At 40.1% G+C, this 21,271-nt stretch overlaps 1 protein-coding gene across 4 annotated transcripts in view; it reads left to right on the top strand.

Annotated features, from left to right (window-relative positions):
• LOC140502852 (unconventional myosin-Vb) overlaps positions 1 to 21,271 on the top strand; it is a 556,148-nt gene that overhangs the window by 402,821 nt on the left and 132,056 nt on the right. For all 4 annotated transcript variants that reach the window (XM_072606904.1, XM_072606907.1, XM_072606905.1 and 1 more), the window contains 3 exons: positions 8,464 to 8,619; positions 10,004 to 10,101; positions 17,080 to 17,166. In XM_072606904.1, coding sequence (XP_072463005.1) covers positions 8,464 to 8,619; positions 10,004 to 10,101; positions 17,080 to 17,166 — 341 coding nt within the window. The remainder of the gene's footprint in view (positions 1 to 8,463; positions 8,620 to 10,003; positions 10,102 to 17,079; positions 17,167 to 21,271) is intronic.

Here is a 21,271-nt window from a genome sequence, read left to right as displayed (position 1 = left end):
ATGTAAGTTATATGGTAGTGATTGTAAAACACCAAAAATAAATAAAATTCATATTAAAAAAAAAAAGAAAGAAGTCATGGAGTTCTAGAAACTCTTCTTGTCCCTGAAGGAGAAAAAGACTCTGAGAAGCTGACAAATAGAGGATCTAGCACTTTGGTTATAACTCTATTCCCAGTTTACAGTACTAGAGATTTCAGGAAATTTACTCTTGGATGAGATCTGGAACACTCTTTGTGGAGCTGAGGTACCTCATTCCCAATGGGAGACCTTATTCACTCTATGAATCATTTGGTACATTCTCATCTATATACCTTCTCTGATTTATGTTTGCTATCAGCTTGGATAAATAGGTTTATTTGATTTAAAAAAAAAAAAAAAAGAAGTCCTCCTGAGTTTGTCTCCCCACACCTTGGCTTCTCAGGGCTTCCCTGCTGAATTGATTATAACATCGAGCCCGGAATCCTGGATCCAAGGTTCCCATCTCTGGAGTTCTCAGGTATAGGACTCTCCTATACCTGAGCGTCTAGAACTGAAAAGGATAAATGAAACAAAACCAAAAACCTCAAACCCATTTTTTGGGATCACAGAGCCTAAGGGGAAGAGCTACATTCTCTTCCCTACCCAGTTTACTCCAAGATGCCCTTACAGTAAAGGAACATACTCTTTCACCCCCAGACTCTATGGGGAAAAGAGCTGTCGTCCTCTTTTAGTCTATAACACACTCTCCCCTGTCAGACTAAGCTTTGTGAAGATGGGAGGGGAGGATGTAAATTTATCCTCTGCTATCTGTCCATCCATGAGAATGTTCCACAATCACATATCCCTAATGTTTAACTCTGTGATTTTTATCCTTAATATTAATACTTAATATTTACCCTAATATTTCAAAATACCCACTTAAGGAGTTCATTAATTTTTTTCTTTTGAGATTTTATGAACTGATAAACTGTTCCAAGGATGTTGGTAGAGAATACATTTGTTCATTTTTCTTAGTATAAATTTAGAACTGGAAGTACCTTAGAGGTCCACCCCTCCCATTTAACTTATGAGCAAACTGAAGTTCAAAAAGATTAAATTAATTCTACAAATTCATAGAAATAGGAAGTAGAAGAGTCAGAATTTGAACCCAAACCCTTTACTCCAAAGTCCAGGCTCTTTCTACTGTATCATACCATCTTTTTCAACAGATGTATTTGCAGGGGATGGGGAAGGGAGTCCTTTATATATCTTAGATTGTAAGCCCCTCCAGGGCAGGGATCATCTTCTGCCTTTTTTATCTCATGACATTAGCACAATGGTTTACTGAGTAGTCCATAAATATTTGTACATACGGATGATCATAATGACAGGGATGGCACTTGACTAAGATGGCGCCAGGCTGGAGGTCAAGAGACCTGGATACCCTAGTTCTGGACTGTTCGCTATGTGATGTAGACAAGTCACCTTACTCCCTGTGCTCTGATTTCTGCACCTGGGAAATGAGCACAGTGGACTATATGCTCTCTAATTTTAGTTATATTGTTTTATAATCTGTAAGCAGCAGGTGGTCCTGGTGGGCAAGGCAGGCTGAGCTTAATGTGTTCTTGAACAGGGAATCCCCCTTTGTCCCTCCTCCTTGTGGAAGGATGGCTTTCATCCCATGACTCCCTTCAGTAAGGAGCATTTTTTTTAAAGATATACATCAAAAAATGTTATTGGCACATTGCATTGTATAGCTTGAGACTCCTTATTGTTTCTGGTCTGAGAAAGAAATTGTCCGCAAAACAGAATTCTCTTTTTCCCTCTCATGCTTTAAAAACTGTGTGACTCAAAGTTGGGCTAGCACATCCAAATTGGGTTTATGAAGCCTCGGTATGCATGTTCCCTTCCAGGTTAGTCCTCCCTCCATTCGTTATCTCATTACTAGCATCTGAATAAGCAGAATTGGAATAGATTTGAGCAGCCATCTGGGTTTTAATACATTATCACATGCATACTGAGGAAACACTTAAAGCAAGATCATTAAAGAGATATCAGTTTTAAAACTGGATGCTATAGTCTGCTGCTGCAAGAAGGTGAAAGCAAGAAAGGCCAACATGTCAGGCTTTCCCTCTATTCAGCTCTTCATTTGGGAACAGATCAGGAGAGAAAAAGGGGCAGATAATAGGAGATTTCAGTCCCATTGGTTAGCACAGAGGAGAGACTCCAAGTCAGTCTTACCTTGTTACCTTGTTAGAGCATCTCAGATGGTCAGTAGTAAGTTCTATCTCCCCAGAATGTCTGTCTGTCTCCCCAGAGCTCATCCTGTCATTGGGGAGTGGGGAGCAGCAAGTGGAATGGTCCTTAGATCAAGCTAAAATGGCAAAGTTGAGCACTTAGTTTTTAGCTCGGACTTCTTGCTTCAGCCTGAGCAATTCTCTACCTCTCCTCGAAGGTCAGAGTGTGTGACCCTCTCTGCTCACTTCTCTGCATCTCATTTGCTGATCTTGTCGTCTCTGTTTTTTAAATGAAAGCCCCTACTTCTAAGGTCAGAGTGGGTGGAGTTCTGATAGTTTGTCCTCTGTTCAAATCTGAAATCCCTCTCTAATTTGTAGCATGCTGGGAAGACTGCCTGACCCACAGACACCACCATCTTTGTGTATCCTGTGTTCAATCCTGGCTGAAGTTCAAAAGATGGCTTATAAAACCTAGATTTTCCTTTCATCTCTAACATACTTACAGCTCATTGGTTTTCATGCCAAAGTTCAGTGTTAGTCCTGAATTTAGACACAGTGGGAGGCCTGGACAATGTCAATCAAGGTAACTACTGGGTATCACTGCGTGGACTGCATTGATAGAAATATGGTACAGATCTGTACTGTGAGAGTTCCAGGGCAAAAAAGAGTCTATTAAAGTTGTAATATTCATGCCCCATAGAGAAAATAGTGTTTGAATTACAAATTATATCAGTGATGGGCAGGATTTGGCTCAGTGGAGGAGTGAAGCAGGAAATTCAATTCACATTCAAATCAAGATGCATTTATTACTTCCCTAATATAATCAGGAGAGACACAATTTTGTGAATAATTGGTTTTAGTATTTAGATCCACATTCTTGGTGTTTTACTGTGGAACTGCTGTTCTAACATTTTGATGGCACCAAGTATGTTATTACCCATTTTGTTGTTGTTCAGTCTGACTTCATGACCCAATTTGGTGTTTTCTTGGCAAAGATACTGGAGTGATTTGCCATTTTCTTCTCCAGATCTTTTTACAGATGAGGAAACTGAGACAAAGTAGCTTAAGTGACTTGCCCAGGGTCAGACAACTAGTCAGTATCTGAGGTCACATTTGAACTCAGGAAGATGATTTTGAACATAAGATGTCCTGAAAGGATCTAACATTATATTGGAAGATAATGAGAACAAAGGCAGATGATACAATGTGTAAATAAATAGCAAGTTTTTACCCAGGTATAGCAAAATTATTTCAAAAGCAAGACAGCATTATCACTTGTGGGAGGGGCCCAGGAATCACCTTACATGTGGAAAAACTAGTAAATGTGCTATGCATTGAAGAAAGAGCATCTGAAAGGCAGAGGTGTGGAGGAGAGGGAGTATATTCCAGATGTGGGAGACTGAGTAAAGGCATAGGACGCAAGAGTTAATATGTACAAGGAAGAGCTAGTAGATTTATTTGACTGGAATAGAGACTGTATCAAAAGGAATATGAAAGAAGACTGAAAAGGTAGATGAGAGGCTTTAAAAAGAAGTTCTTTTAAAGAGAATCACAAAAGATTCTTGAGTGAGTGACTTGGTCAAATGTGTCTTACCTCACTGCTATCCTAAACTTCTCAACCCACTTATCTACTCAGTTTCTAGATCTCATTTCTACCTCCACAACATAACTTGAATCTATCGTCCTCTCTCCATTCACATCACCACCACTCTAGGTCAGTCCTTCACCATCCTCTTATCTCACCTATCACAGTGACCTTTCAAGTGGTGTCCTTACATTAGCTCTGCCCCTTCTCCAACATCTCTTTCACAAAGCTGCCAAAGTGATTTTCTTAAAGTCCCAGGCTAACCTTGTCTCTCCTGTACTCAGTGAATTCCACTGACTCCCTGTTACTTCAGGATCCAAACAGAGGTACTATACAATTGCTTATTCCCTTCCCTGTTATATATTTTGAGAAATTTTCTGTGATTTTTCTCAAATGCATGGGAATGTTAGCAAGATTCCTCTGATGGACAAATGCTTCGTTTCCACATGAATTTGGGCTCTTTTAACTTTGGCAGTGCTGCATTTTGACAGATTGTACCCTTCAATTTACACTTTCATAAGTCTTTAAAAACTGGAGTCTACATTTATCACTCATACAGAATTGAGATTTACATTGAAAATATTGGAGAAATAGTAATTCAGAGGGCAAGTAGGAAAATTGGAATGAGCTCTACCAGTTAACTACTTTGCTGACATCCAAAAACCTTCGTAACCTGTCCCCTCCTTATCTTTCCAGTCTTCTTACATCTTACATGCACACACGTGCACACATACCAATCCAATGACACTGGTCTCCTTGCTGTTCTTTGAAGAATATAGTTCTCTTCATTTTCCCCTAGTTGTCATCCTCTTCCCGCTCATCTCTGCCCCCTCCCTTATCTTCCCTGGTTTTCTTCATGTCCCAGCTAAAATCCCACTTTCTACAGGAAGCCTTTCCCAATCACTCTTAATTCTAGTGCCTTCTCTTTGTTAATTATTTCCCATCTATGGGTGGTTAGGTGGACCAATAGATAAGATGCTAGATTTGGAATCAGAAAGACTTCTCTTCTGTGAGTTGTCCAGCTTCAGACACTAGCTGTGTGACCCTGGGCAAGTCATTTACCCTGTTTGCCTCCATTCTTCAACTGTAAAATGAGTTGGAAAAGGAAATGGTAAATCACTCCAGCATCCTTGCCACAAAAACTCCAAAGGGTTCATGAAAAGTTGGACACAACTGAAATGACTGAACTGAAATGAATGCCTATTGCTCTACATTGCTGTTGTCACTTCCCATTTATCTTGTCACATATATTGTTTACACACAGCTGTTTACATGTTACAACTCCCACTTTAGGTTGTGAGCTCCTTGAGAGCAGTGATTGTCATTTACCTTTCCTTTTATCTCCAGCACTAACCACAGTACCTGGTACACAGTAGGTGTTTAATAAATGTTTATTGCCTTGTTTGCACCAGGAACTTATCTTTCATGACTTATAGCAAATCATACACCATGGTCAGGACATGTACAGAGATACATGCAAAGAACAGAGGTAAATAGGGTTAAAGTTCATGAGAAGGTATATTTAGACACATAGAGGATAAGGGAGATCAAAAGAAGAGGAGCTAGAAGAGAAAGTTAGACAGAGTAGTAAGGTTACCTTTGGCAGGATCTCATCAGATACTCTTGCTGGGGTGGGTTCAAATAAGAAAAGGCAAGACAGTTCTTGAGCTTCTAATCCCTTAGTAAAAGTAAGAGACCTTTAAGAAAAGTATGGGCAGAAAAATGTTCTCTTTTTCCAGACCAGGGAAAAAGATTCCATAAAGTCATCCTTCTCAGGAAGCAGCAGCAAGAAAAGGGAAAAACCAATAAGCATCAGAAGCCAGAGAGAGCAGGAAAAAAAATCTCAACTCTCATAACAGATCTATTTTTCAAACTGTAAAATTCATAAATATTATAACCCATAACCTTCCCATGGCATAAGAAACTTTTCTTTGACTTTTCCCATGCCTGGACTCATCTTCCTGAGGTCACATCTGGCCTCAGATACTTACTTACTAGCTGTGTGACCCTGGGCAAGTCACTTAACCTTGTTTGCCTCAGTTTCCTCACTGAAAAATGAACTAGAAAAGGAAATGGCAAACCACTCCAGTATCTCTGCCAAGAAAAACCCAAATGGGGTCACAAATAGTCAGACACAACTCAATACAACTTAACAACAACATGTCTGGAATGCTTTCCATCCTCTGCTCAACTACTGACCTCCCTGGCTTCCTTGAAATCTCTACTAAAATTCTACCTTCAACAGAAAGTCTTTCCTAATACCTCTTAATCTCAGTGCTTTCCCTCCTTGAATTATTTCCTGTTCATTATCTGTACAGAACTTGCTTTGTGTATATTTGTTTGCATATATTCTCCCTGTTAGATTCCAAGTTCCTTGAGAGCAGGGGCTGTCTTTTGCCTCTTTCTGTATCTCCGTACAGTGCCTGACACATAGCAGGTGTTAGTGATGTTTGAATGAATGAATATCTCTTACTACTTAAGCCTAGCAGTACTTGCAAACACTTGTTTCCTATATAGAAAAAGTAGATAGCTTTACAAAAAAATAATTATTATAGAACAGTTTAGTTATCTTCATCCAGGAACTTTTACCTTACTGTGCCTTAATGTTATCTTAAGCTTTGGGGAAGGGAGCACTTGCAGATATCTGCTACAGACTGTTCTGCCAAGTGTTGAGTCTGAGGATTCCTTATTGACCTTTTGGAGTCTTTGTGCATCTGGTTTCAGTAAATCCTGTTGTAACCCTGAGTGAAGGTGAAATCTGGTATTTTCAGGTCATACGGCAGGTCTTCATACTTAAACAAGAGATTAAAATGGTTCTGTGGTCCACCATGTTTTGATGTATTCCTTTCAAGGGAAGGAATTCAGTGGAGTTTTCAGCTTTGGTTACCCCTGATGTGGGGCTACTTCTCTAAACCTTCCCATAATCCCATGCATTTTCCTTGAGGAAGGTTGGGTCTACACACACACACACACACACACACACACACACACACACACACACACACACACACACACACACACACACACACACACACACACTATGGGACAAATGCATAACACTGTGACTGCAGTATATTTTTCATGAATGCACTAGTAGGTAACCTGTTGACAAGAAACACCCTTTAAATGAAATCTTTTAAGATGAGATTTTATTCTGCTGAGAACTTTTGTGTGTGTGTATATATATTATATATGTATACACACATATATATGTATTGCTTTGTGGAATGCTAGGACCAAAGAGTTTATCAAGTGGTAAGCCTACTGGTTATGAGCCTCTCCATACTAAGGCTGTCCTCAGAAAGTGGACCTCATCTGTTGTCAAGACCTGACTCTAAGCTTTTCTAGCATGATAGAATCTTCCAGCACTTGTGTTCTGCGAGTGTGGCCCTTGAGGTCCCAGGTTTACCTTCATACCATGATGAGACACAAAGTAGAATTTTTATGGAAGTTGTCACCTCCCATTCAAAGAGTTCTGATGCTGAAGTCAAAGGACCTGGGTTCAAATCTTGCCCTGACTGGGCCTCCATTTCCTCATCTCTAAAATGAAGGGATTGAACTACATGGCTGCTAATATCCCTTCCAGCTACAGATATATGCTAATAAAATACTAAGAGTCACAGGGGAATGTGTTTTTTTCCTGCTAGTGGAGCATTAGTGTGGGAGTGGAAATTTATATCTTAATGTGGACTTAAAAAGGTTTGGGATACTCAAGTCTCATTCAAGAAAACATGAACTACACAGCAAAATAGTAAACCAAGCTAACTTTATTGATGGGACATACTTGAAATATGAAGGGTAATCAGGGAGGATAGTGGAAATAGGTCAGGTCTGCTGCAACCCTGGATGGAATTTACTGCACGCTACTGGGAGCCTAGAGGGAATAAAGCACTCAAACTAGTAAAATCTAGGTTTATTTTTTTTTAAAGAAAGTTATTTCTGTGTCTAGTAGGACCAGTAATTTGGGGAAAGGGACATAAGACCTAGAGATTGTTGGTGATTTATGCTGATGGGGTTGGGGGAAGGAAGACTCCTGGGGAATTGGTGTCCAGTTGTTATTCCAACTCTCTGCCAATGGGAAAGAGACTTTGGGTCATTACCACTGATCTTACTCTGACACAGTGACTCAGGGATTTTGAGTTTCCCTGGACTTCTTTGTTTTAGGGGATGGAGAGGCTACTGGAGTCATGAGGAAGTTTCCATAGTTTAAGATGGCAAGTATACTGTAGTAGTACTTATAGTACTTATGATCGTCATCTTATGATCGTCATTTTATGATCATCAATCTAGAACTGGAAAAGACCTCAGAATCCATTTAGTTCCATCCAATTGGGAAATTGAGGTCCCATGAACTTCAATGACTTACCCAAGATCACACAGGTAATGAGTCAGAAGTAGGCTATGTAGCCAGGTCCTCTAACTCCAGAGCTGGTATTCTCTCCATGGTACCATGAACCCTGAAGTCTACTCCTGATTTTTCCACTATTATTTTGATAAGTCTCTTAGTCTCTCTGAGCTTCAATTGCCGCATCTTTAAATGGGGATAATAATACCTGCCCTCTCTACTTGATAGGGTTGTGAGCACTAAATGAGATCTAGTATTGGAAAGGTTCTTGGAAAGATAATAGAATGTTATTCAAGTATAAGGGATGATATCATCATTCTTTCTGTATTTGTTTCTAGTTTCCACTGGTGGCTGAGTTATTTCAAGATGATAAGGACACAACACCTGCTACTTCTTCATCTGGGAAGGGGGCGTCTTCAAAAATCAGTGTCCGCTCTGCTAGACCTCCCATGAAGGCTGCCAACAAGGAGCACAAAAAAACTGTGGGCCATCAGGTCAGTGTCCCCCGACTTACTGGGGAGGAAGGGCTGGGAGATACACTTGAGTTTCACTCCTTGTGAACCTCATCAAAGTAGTGATTTTTGGTTACATAAAGCAGGCCTAATAAAGATAGGGGGAGAGAGAAGGAGGAAGGGAGAGGAGAAAAGGGCAGAGAAGAGAGGAGAGGAGAGGAAGAGAGACAAGAGAAAGACACAGGAAAAAAGAAAGAGAGGAAAGGAGGGGGCAAAGGAAGAAGGAAAAAGAGAAGAGGGGGAGGAAGAAAGAGGAGAGTGAGCAGAACGAAGAGGAGGAAAGGGAGGAGGAGGAGAAACAAAGGAGGGAGAAAGATGGAGAGGAGAAAAAGTGGGAAGAGGAGGAAAAAGAGAGGGAAAAAAAAGGAGGAAGATTCCAGAGCTATGATTTAAATGAAACAGGGGACATCCCAAAGAGAAAAGAGAAAAGTCTTTTTATCAGTGCAGATCCTTGCCTTCTCTATGACTTGATATTTTACAGTTTTCTGGAGCACTGAGGTCTAAGTTCCTTGCCCAAGGTCACATGGACAGCATATGTTAGAGGTGGGACCTGAGCCCAAGTCTTCCTGACACTGAGATCACATATCTGTCCTCTGTGTGGCTCTCATATTCATATATAGGCAGAAACAACCTCATCATTATAACTAACTGTGTGTGATGAACATAAGCATCTTTATAGGTGGAAATTATAAAGTATTTTCTAGAGGATACTTACTTGTAGAGGAGAGAGGGGAGGCAGGAAAAATCCTTAAAATCCTGGAGGAAAGACTGGACACTGGGTCAGGAATACAGAGTCTAAAGGACATGAAATGAGAAATGTACAAGGATAGTTTAAATAAATGCAGGAGTACAAAAAGAAAAATTCATGCCTATTGTCCTACCAAGAGGTTTTGACTCCAAGCCCAATAATGTGTAGTGGGGCTCAACATGTGCCCCCCAGCATTTCTGTGATCCAATAGAGATTCTGGCTTCTGCTGACTCTTAGAATGCTTGGATGTTAAGAAATAGGTTCTCATCTATCCTACCTACCTAAGACCTTCCACATAATATCAGGAGTCCAGTACCATTGATGTCAATTCCTTATCATTAAGTTGTGTTTTCATGTCTATTAAATCTCATTAGAGCTATGCAAGATGCTGATAATATGGGTAAGACAGGTTTTATTATTCCTGCTCTGCAGAAGAAGAAACTGAACCTTAGAGGGTTGAGTTGTTCTATCCAGGTCATATAAAAAGCATAGTGACCAATGGGTGACTTCAAGCTCAGGCATAATACTCCTTTTCTGTTACTTTTTACACTATGCCACAGTTCTGGTTGTTTGGTTGATTGTTTTAATGATGATGACTGCTCTTTTCATCATTCCCAGTTCCGCACCTCCCTGAACCTGCTCATGGAGACTCTGAATGCCACAACGCCTCACTATGTTCGCTGTATCAAGCCAAATGATGAGAAACTTCCCTTCCAGTAAGTACTCCTTTTGCAACAGCCCCATACTTTCTGTCACTCAGGGGTCATGTTGGGTTAGGGTTCATGTTCTCCAAGGGAAGTTGAAGGGCCAGAGAGAGCAGGAGGGAAATGTGTTTTTGAATATAGATATGGAATAGGAAGGTGAGACACAGCTTTGAAGATTGATGTATGTGGTCTTCAGGCCAAATAACTAGCATAGAATATTCCCCAGTAGCAATTCACAAATTCAATCCAAGCCAGTGAGGATGTGTTGAGCTCTTATGTGCCTAGTCCTGTGCATGACACTGTGCACAATACAAAAGAGAGGGAGACAGGGTGGTCCATTAGAGAAAAAAATAATGGTACTAGATTTAGAACTAAAGGAACCTGAATTCAAATCCCAGCTTCTCTTACTTACTACTGGTGTGACCCTGGATAAATTGGTTCATATCTTTGGACCCAAGGTCATCTATAAAATGAGGGAGTTGGCCTTACATGGTCTTTAAGGTGCCTTCTAGCTCTAAATCCATGCTTCTGTCATCCAAAGGTGACAATATTTCTCCTTCCCACAGACCTTGTTTTGTTGGGAAAGTTGATAGACACACTTGAAACAGAGAACTTTGCCAAAACACTATATGTTTAAGAGTTAAAGTTAGTGGTACAGGTCCTAAGTGCTGAATTGGGCATGGGAGAGGAAACTCAGAGAGTAGGGTAAGATATTATGATGTAAAAAGTAAATACATGAATAAAACATTAAAGTAGATTGTGAGTGCTGAGTGCAAAAGTTGGAGAAATCACTGTGGACAGGAGTAGTCAGGAAAAGCTTCATGGAAGAGAGAGGACTTGGGTGAACCTTAAGCAATGAGTAGGATTTTGATAAATGAAAGAAAGGCAGAAGGGGACAGAGGAAAACAGTATAAGCAAAGGCACAGAGGCCTGAATGAGGATGGCATGGTCTCAGAATGGACATCCCACCTTCAATCAACTCCTTAAGAAGTGTGGTACCAAGACCTGGGGCTGGATTTTTTTCCATTTTTATTCAAATTCTTTTTTACTCCTCTATCACCTGCTATCTCTTTTAGAGGATCTTCTTGAAGTTTCTTTCATCAGTCTCTACTATTAAATTGAAGTTGACCTGCTTGAGTTCAAATGGGACTGGCCTTTGGAAAAGATGGTGGGGAGGGCACAGGGAAGTGAGCCTTCCCTGGTTGGTGCTGATACATCCTGCCATCTTTCCTTTTCATCCTCTTTTTCTCCTGGTTTTTGAGATGCACTTAGGAAGTGTCACTGCATGACATTTATTCCTTGGCTGACTCCAGATGAGGAGAGGAAGACAGGATGTTAGAGGAACAGTATGTATGAAGGACACAGTGTCTGTGAAGGGCATGAGGCAGCATTCAAAGAGCTCTAGGATAGGATCAGGAAGCTTTGGTTCCAGCTCAAGTAACCTTGTCACTGAAAAAAAAAAGTTGTGTAACTTTAGGTATGCCACTATACTTTTTCAGGCTTTGGTTTCCTTAGCTGTAAAATGACTTCTAGATCCTGTTTGAATCAAAATTCTTTTATTATATATATTTTTTAATCAGCAAGCATTTATTCAACAATTACTGGGCTAGATGCTACCCTCAACAAGCTTGCATTGTGTTGGAGGAGAAAACGTGTACATATATAAATATATATTATTTAATATACTTGTATAAACATATGGTATTATATATAATGATAATATATATTATTAAATATATAAATAATATAGTTACATAAGATATAATTAAATCAATATAATATATAAATATATAATATAAATATGTATATGTGTGCACATACACATATACCCCAAATAAACCAAATTTTTCCCTTTTCCTTCTTTGTGGTACAATGAAGAGAGCACAAGACCAAGAGGCGGTAGACCTGCTTTCCAGATTAGTCTCTTCCACTAATTTCTTGCATGGAGTTAGTCAAGTCACTTAGTCTTAGGCTTATCCCCATTCCCTATTCTTCCATAAAAGTAAATAAATAAATGAAAGCTATGAAGACTGTCCCTTCCTTTCTGCTGGGATGTTGCCCTCCTCAAGTGACATAATATATATACAAGTATTGGAGATAAATAAAATTACGCTCAACCACAAGGGTTTGTAGAATTATTCCAACAGCAGGGACCATTGTTTTGCCTTTCTTTGGATCCCTAGTGCTTAATGTGGTGCCTGGCACATTGCTGTTTGTCATTTCATGCTCTTTTGGGGTTTTCTTAGCAAAGATACTAGACTAGAAAGGTTTGCCATTTCCTTCTCCAACTTGTTTTTTACAGATGAGGAAACTGAGTTAAACAAAGTTAAGTAACTTTAAGTTTAAGTAACTAGATCACACAGCTAGTAAGTGTCCAAGGTCAGATTTGAACTCAGGGAGATGAGTCTTCCTGACTCCAGGTCAGGCATTCTATGTACTTTGCCTCCTGTATACCCTATTGTATAGGAAGTACTTAAAAAATGCTTGTTGACTGTGACAGACCAACTGACGTCTCAAGATTGCTTTTGTTCTCTTCCTGTAGTCTCTCCAGATCCTGAGGAAGCCAGTAGAGTCTAAATGTGCTTCTCCCACATGATTAGCTCACCTGTTCACTTTCACCAGCTCCTCATTTGTTTGAGGGCACTAACCTGACCCCTAGAAAGTGAACCTGTTGGTTTGGCATCTAGGAATTCAAGACAGTCATAGTGTCCTGAGCACAGGCTGCCAGATCTTACAAGGCTTGTGGGAAGGGAGAAGAGAATTTTCAGCATGTGGGGCAATTGTTTAAGTGGGATATGACTCTTGAGAGGGTACCAAGTTGTGACAGAGAGAGTCTGCACCCAGCTGTCTTCTTAGACTACTGAAAGTGCATGTCTCAGCAGGAAGAGAAATGTAAATTTAGATTTTTCCAGAGGATTGGGAATCTGTGCAGTTTGACAATATGGTCCTTGATGAGTTTTCAGTTAGGGATGTGGTGACTTTTCTCCTTTCACAGGGCAAAAGGGCTGATTGCTCCCAAATACCTTCTCTCCCTAAATAAATGACCCTAAGTACAAAATATTGGCCTGATGCAATAGTAGGATCCTGGATTGAGAACTACAAAGGCTCGCTGCTTTCATTTTGTCTGTGTCTGGAGCCTTATTTGAGGAAAGAGTAATAATGCTTCCCATTTCTCTTTTAACTTTTCAGAATCATTCCTCACATCTGTCATCTCATTTAATCTTCAAGATTGCAGTGTAAACTAGTTAGGACTGATAGTTTTATCCCCATTTTGAATCTGAGGAAATAGAGGTGAAACTTTAGTAACCCATTCAAGGAGAAATGGAGGTGAGAAGTCAGGTGACATTTTAGTGACCCCTTTCAGAAGAAATGGAAGTGAGAAGTGGAGGTGAGACCTTAGTGACCCTTCAAGGAGAAAAAGAGGTGAGAGGTGGAAGTGAGACTTTAGCCACCCCTTCAAGGAGAAATGGAGATGAGATTTTAGTGACCCCTTCAAGGAAAAAAGAAGGTGAGATTTTAGTGACCTCTTCAAGAAGAAATGGAGGTGAGATTTTAGTGACCTCTTCAAGAGGAAATAGAGATGAAAGAAAATAGGGGTGAGAATTTAGTGAACTCTTCAAAATAATGAAACTATTTACTCAAAATAGCCAGGACTAGGACCTGAACCTCTTGATTGTCAGTCTGGTCTTTTTCTACTAGACCATTCTCCAGCAGAATAGATGTTTTCATCCCCATTTTACAACAGTGAGGAATTCGAAGCACAGAAATGTTAAGAATCCTCTAAACTTTTCAGGGGTGGGGAACCTGCGACCTTGAGGCCACATGTGGCCAGGACAAATGTGGCCTTGAGACCACAGGTTCCCCACCCTTGAAAAGTCTTTGAGCCATTGGCTGTATTATCATCCTGTTGAAATCTTCTCTGTCATTTGAGGCCCAGCTAAAGTAACACCTTCTCTATGAAACCTTCTCTAATTTATCTCTCTCTTAAATTTTTTTCTCTAGTTCTTAGAGCAACAGTTTAGTATTAACTAATTGGTTAAGTTGGAGAATATCTATATGAAGGAATCCAGGATGGCAGAGTCTTGTGTCCTGCTGTATGGTGATCATTTTAAGAAACTGAAGAAGAGAAGATGGGTTGCAGGGTAGGGTTTGAGGGCCATGATACTTAAGTAGCTCACTGCTCTCTGAGTCAGCCACATCATGGAAGAGGGTTTAGATTTATTCTGTTTGGCCCCGAGTGATAGAACTAGGAGTCATGGGTGGAACTAACAGAGAAATAGATTTGACTTTGATGTAAGGTGAAAATTTCTAGCAATTAGAGCTATCCAGACAGGGAATGGAATGTCTTGAAAGTAGTGAGTTCCTGTCCTTACTGGAAGTTTTGAGGCAGAGGTTGGATGATTATATGTCTGGTATATTTTAGTGAAGATTCTTTCTCATCTATAGACTGGACTCAGTGATCCCTGAGATCCCTTCCAAAGCCCAAATTCTATGATTCTTCTTCCTGGACATTCCCATAGCACTCTGGTTATTTCTATTATGGATTTACTATATTCCATCTTATATGATGATTACTGATATACACACACAAATATATATATATACACACACACACACAAACATACATGTGTACATGTACACATATATACATATATATGTGCACACACACCTTTTCTCTTTGACTCTGTGCTTCTCGAGGACAGGGAGAGATAGTGCCATAGTTAGCCCTGGGTTTTCCCCATCCCCTCTTGAAGTGCCTTGTAATTGCAGTCAATAAACATTTACTATTATGTTTTGAGACAGTGATAAGCACTTGTGAGAAGTTACAGAGATTCAGAAGGCAGGGTCTTTACCCTCATGGAATTTATGATATAGTAGGAGGTGAGGCAGGGAATACAACTGGAACACAAGTACATAAGAGAAGTTTCATATATGATGCTAGGTCAAAAAAGGAAAAGATCACTTCTGACTCTTGGCTTCTCTATTTAATAGCATGTGTTATTGTATGTATGTGTATCACACACACATGTATATAATCGCTTAATAAGTGTTTGAATTATTTAATGGATGAATTTGTCCTTACATGGCCTCACAAACAGAAGGCAGGTAGAGGGAGGTTCACGTAGGGAAATTTAATACAGACAGTTATATTAGCAGATATTAATATATATTTGCTTTGTACATGGCTTTTGCAAGCTTACTTATGTTCTTGTTGTTTCCTTTCAATAAAATCTAAGTGTTTTAAAGGCAAGTAAATGTTTGTGATTCCTCTTTGAATCCTAATCCTGTAGTGCCTGGCACATAGTAATAGCTTATAGCAAATGATTAAGAACCCATATGAGAAATACACTGCCATTTCCTGGTTAAACTGGCTGACTCAACTAGGAAAAGAATCACTGGCCTCATCAGAGAGAAAGTAACAAATGAGCATAGAGAGGAATTGCCCAGGACTTTCTTTGCCCTGGAGTTATACAGAATCTGTCTCCATTAATCCAACTGAGGCAGCAGTCTGCCCATTCCCCAACCAAGGTTTATGCTGACATCAACATTAATCTCCAGCATTCCAAAACATGGCCCTGGAATGAAACCTCAACTGCTGTTTCAGTCCCTAGTGGGGAGAATGTAGTGAATGTTTGTAAAGGTTTTACTTTAATTCCCTGGAAGCCAGTTACATCTTATTGGTCGTTACCATAAATGTCTTAGCCCCATAGGTCAATCTCATCTTTTCTAGATTTAGGGTTGTCCAGGAACTGATGAGGCTGATGACAGAGAGAATCAGTCATCCTATCAATAAGTATTTTATTAAATCATTATTATTATACATATTAGAAATATTATTTGATGATATTAAATCATATTATTAAAATGATATTAAAGCTGTGAGGTGCCATGGAAAGAGCCCTGATCTTGGAATGCAAAGGGTAAAGTCTGAGTCCCAGTTCTCCACTTATGCAAATCACCTAATTACCTAATATTTATTTTTAATTTTATTTTATGTATTTTTCATTTTTACACTTTTAGTTTTATTGATGTGTTTTATTAGCCTTTAAAATGGAGAGAATAACATTCCCACTCATCCTCACACAGTTGCTGTCAAGAAAGCCCTTTTTAACCGTTAAAATCACCACAGAAATGGGAGTTATTTTTAAACAGCCCTGCCCAAATGTTACCTCTTCTATGAAGCCTCCTTGGATCACCTCAGCTGGCAGGGAGAGCTCTCCTCTGTTCTGATTTCCTATTGAGTTTTGTTTATTCCTTTCATATCATGTTTTTCATCTGCTACATTGCAATGTAGTTATAGGCAGTTAGATCCTAGAGCATTTTTGTATTCACCATAACAGCCACTCATAGTACCTTGTATGTAGTAAAGGCTCACTGACTGTTGGTTGAATGCACACAGTGTGCCCAGGACTGTGCTGGTGCTGTGTGGGATACCAGAGAAATAGGAGACACAGACTTTACACTCAAGAAGCTTTTATTCTACAATAAAGGAGGAAACAAAGACTTGAATGTGTCAAACCAATAATATGTAGACAGTGTTTAATGAAGTGCTAGATTGTATCATGTTGATTTTGAGTGCTGACCTTAGCTGAGTCTGGGCTTTAGAAATTGAGAGATTTGGGAAAGTACTGTGGGCTGGGGTTATCAGGGATGTTTGATGAAAGAAAAATAGCAATGTGGACCTTGGAATATATAGAAGTGGTCCAGGCTAAGGAGAGCAAATTCCAGATAATGGAAACAGCACAAACAAAAACCCAGCTTCTGAAACTGTTGGAATGGTTCATGTCTTTGTAGTCTAATTTCTTTTAGTTTTTGTCTAACTTCAGGCCTGAGCTCATGGGTGCAGGCTAATTTTTATATGGCCTATTTTTGGCAGCAGAGACCTAATAAATCAACTTGAGGTGGAGGGTGGGGGAAGTATCTAATTTTTTTTTTCACATTTCTGTTATAGTACTTTGTAGGTTTTGAAAAAACTTTTTGATTTTGCAGCTTTGATCCAAAAAGAGCAGTCCAGCAGCTCAGAGCCTGTGGGGTACTGGAGACCATCCGTATCAGTGCAGCTGGTTATCCATCCAGGTAATGTGCCCACCAATCCAAGAGTTCTTAACCTGGGGGCTGTGCCTTTGTTCTTAAAAAAATACACATTTTAAAAACATTTAATTTTTATGTTTTCTCAACTAAATATAAACAAAAATTTTAATATTCATTTTTTAAAATTTTGCATTCCAAATTCTCTCCATCTCTCCCTTCCCTCCACCCTGCCTTGGGAAGGCAGACTATTTTATATAGTTTATTTGACAACTGTATTGTGATGTAATTGGTTTCCCTTGCAATCTTATGTATTTACACATTAAAAAGTATTCTAAGAAGAGATCCAAATCTTCACCAGTCTGCCAAAGAGGTGAAGAACTTTTACTCTAATCCAGCATTCTTGGGATTCCCAGCATCTCCTTTAGAGCCACAGTCCTGGGATTCTCAGATGTGGCCTCTCCTTTTGAGCTACAGTCCTGGATATGTGTGCATACCGCTAATATCTTCAAGATGTGATGAAGTAGCCTTGGAGCTGGTGTATAATGCAGGTCACAAAAATGGAGGTGGAGGTGTCAATAACTATATTTTCTATCTCACAAGAAACTGTGCATTAAAGGACAATGTGCTATTAGCTGTCACTTGAGAACTTTAGATTTGTGCATGTTACCCTCAAGTACTTTTTTCCCCTGTAATTGGCATACACTGCCATTAGGAGGCAGTAAGCATCTGTTTATTCCAGTGGTCTGATGTTTCGGCTTCTCTTTTATCTTTTTCTCTGAAGAGTCTTCAGTCCTGTCTTTGGCTCCCAATTAAAACTTGTCCTTCGGAAAGGAACTGGCAAACTCATTTGCAATCTAAGGAATCACTGGTTGAAAGGACTGAAACAGCAAATATCCCTAAAAGAGGTAGCATGTTTATCACCTGCCAGTGATACCATTAGGGTCATGTCTTTTCTTAAGATCAACTCCCCATATTTAATTGCACTTTGACAAAGATAGAAACCTTAGGCAGAAGAATGGTTCTCTGTCCCTAGTAAATGTTTGATATTTTTGAATAAAGGAATGAGGGGAATTAAAGTCATCGGTGAGTTTGGAGGTTTTCTTTTGCTTTTTTTTTGCTGAAGGGGCATTGACAATGATTTTCCTTGTGCCCCTGTCATACTATCCTTGAAAAGTAATTTCATGGTTTTTGGAGGAGTCTGGATCCCCCCAAGCAGACTTCCCCTGCTCCTGGTTGTTGATGTTGTTATTGTGGGACTTTGCCATCATGTCAGGAGTTGAGACTGCTTTGGGAGAAGATGCAGTATGGAACTCTGTCTTGTCCTCCCAACCTTTCCACCAGGCACTCTGGCCCCTGCTGCAGAATCATTTCACAGGCCATGGCTAATTAACCACAAAGAGCTTAGCCGTAAGAAAGTCTCCAAATATTGAACCTGGGAAGGAAGATGCTGATGGAAACAAGAATTTAGGTTTGGCTCGAAAAATGTAAGGCATATAGATAAAACACTTTTCCAAGCCATGTTTCAAAACCTGAAATGACACTATTTAGGGTGATAAGCTAGTGAGAATGGGAAAATATATCTCTTTTCCTTCTCTCAACTACTGTGCATCCTTTCACCCCACAGTCCCTGTAAAAGAAGACTTGAAACACTCTAGGGTCTGCTTGATTTCATTGCTGACCCTGGGGCATCAACAAAAATAGCTAATGACCCTGTGCCTAATGAGCTGACTCTTCTTTCCCTTCCAACCTGACTAGAAGACTTTGAGCTGATGTGGGCCTCATCCCCTGCAGCATCGGGTATCAGCTATTTAATTCAGGGAAAGCCAAGGGGAGGAAGGCTAGAAGTTCAATAATTCACTTCATTGGTAGGGCTGCCACAAATGTCAGTTATGGCTCCTTTTATCACCTACTAAATCTGTGAGTTAAGTCTGCACATTAAAGCTTGGCTCTTAGAAACAGCATAGAATTTTTATGTGGTAAAGCAGCTTGGGAGCTCATCTGACCTAGCATCATCTTACAGTTGAGGAGACTTAGGGCCATGGAGGAAGCGACTTGTCTGAGGTCACATTGACTGAGTTGGGTCTAGAACTGAGTTTTCCTGGTTCCCAGTTCTGTGCTCTATGAGGCTGCCTCTCTGATACAGTGGTTTTGTGTTCAATGTCAGTGAGCTCTCTGTCAATAAACATTTATTGAGTGCCTACTCTGTGCCAGCTGGGGATATGAATATGAAATAGAAAGACAATCTCTGCTCACAAGGAGCTTACAATCTAATTTGAGAAGACAGCATGCATAAGGAAGTTAGGAAGGGTGTTAGGGAAGAGAATGTACCTCTTTAAGTGGAGGCATTGGGATGAGTTCTTTGCTGTACCCTCAGACCTCCAATCAGAGAAGCAGAGGGTAACTGAAAGTACTGAAGAGGTGTGAGGACCAAGGCTTAGGCAATCTCATAGGACAGTGAGTTTCCTGATGATGACATTGCTGGGGACTTAATGGAGTCCTGTCCAAAGGAGTGCAGCCTAACTTTTATGGGCTAATTTGTGGATAGCTTCTATCAGGATATCTCTGATATCCAGAATAAGGAATGATAAGTCAGAGGTGAAATTAAGCTCTTTGAGATTGTCTCCTTGCTGGAATAAGGATAGAAAGAGAAGAGCTGAGAGCTTTTCCCACTCTCACCAGTTTAGAGTCCAAGGACATGCATGTAAGTGGTTTGCTCACTTCCCCAGGCCTGCAGACCAAGCTATGCCTTTAACAGCAATTATCAGGTTAAACTACATCTATGCCAAGGATTCACAGGACCAGTTATGAGATATGTGAGGCTATCTCTGGTCTAAGGATCTCAAGGGAGTATTATAAAATTCATAAAATATCAATTCACTTTAAAGGCCACAAAAAATTAAAAAGATGTCACACATCACTCTTGAGGACTGCTTTTGCACTCTGGGTTGATATTGTTCCTAAATGAAGTATTGAAGGGTCACACAATTTCAATCAATCATAGACAATCCCAGATGCTTTACATAATCCAGGGATATTTGTGTTGGATCTTGGGCTCAGTGGCTGGCAGAATGGGTCAGACAAAGGAATTTTCCATCTAGAGATTTCATAGGCCCATGAAGAGCAGAGTAGGCAATTGGGGCAAATCTCAGCATCAGGAAGTCTGGGGAGATGGGAAATCTGGCAAGGGTCTCCAATGGATGGTTCTGGTAAAGCAGGTAAAGCAAGAAGTCAAGGAAACCAACTGTGATTCGGGCAAATGGTATCAGGGAAGTCTGAGAACAGGTATTGCAGCCTGGGATTCAGGGACTAAATAAGGCAGATTATTTGGGATATCAGGGAATGACTTGAGTACAGTAGAAGGGTTTCCACCATTAAGACATGGCCATAATCACGAGAGTATTACAGTGTGAAAGGTAGGAATCTGAAGATACAAACGAAGTCAGCAAGCATTTATTAAGTGCTTACTGTGTCCCGGCACTGTACCAAGTGCTGAGGTTACAAATGCAGGAAAAAAAGAAAAATAGACTCTGTCCTCATGGGGTTTCCATTCCACAGCATGTAAAAGGGAATTGAAAAGCAAGTTACTAGAACACAGTTACTGGAGCCAAGGTACAAGAGCAAACTGGAAGCAGTCACAGAGCTAATGCTGCTCCTTCCAAGCTGTGGCTGCATGGTATTTTTAACTCCCCTTTGCCAAGAGGCCAGATTGGTTCCAGAAAATAGTGGATAGTTGAACCTAAAGGTGAGAATTTAATGGCTCCAGCTGTGGAGCCAGAGAGCCAGGCTGTTTAATACACATTGCCATCTGCTCCGCTCCAGTTTTGTTGCCAGCCCATATGGGACTATAAAGAGTTCTCCTGTTTTTGCTGGAATCACCTGATTCTCAGGAAAACCAACTTGGGAGAACTGGGAGATGGCGCCACCTTTGGAGCCTCTGATGCTCTCGTATCTCTAACATACTCTTTTCATAATGGTGCATCTTCCTATCCACATTTCCTTCTGCATAATAATGATACATATAATAACAATAATAATGAGAGGCTAGTGGTTAAAGAGCCAGCTTAATGTCCTGTCTCTTATATGTAGTGCTCCAGGCAAGTCTCTAAGACTGTTAAGTTGCAGAGAAAATGCAGATCTGAATTGACTGAAG

Source organism: Notamacropus eugenii, chromosome 4 (genome assembly GCF_028372415.1).
Source record: "Notamacropus eugenii isolate mMacEug1 chromosome 4, mMacEug1.pri_v2, whole genome shotgun sequence".
Taxonomy (NCBI): domain Eukaryota; kingdom Metazoa; phylum Chordata; class Mammalia; order Diprotodontia; family Macropodidae; genus Notamacropus; species Notamacropus eugenii.
The sequence above is the reverse complement of the archived record's forward strand: the minus strand, read 5'-3'. Positions and strand labels throughout refer to the sequence as shown.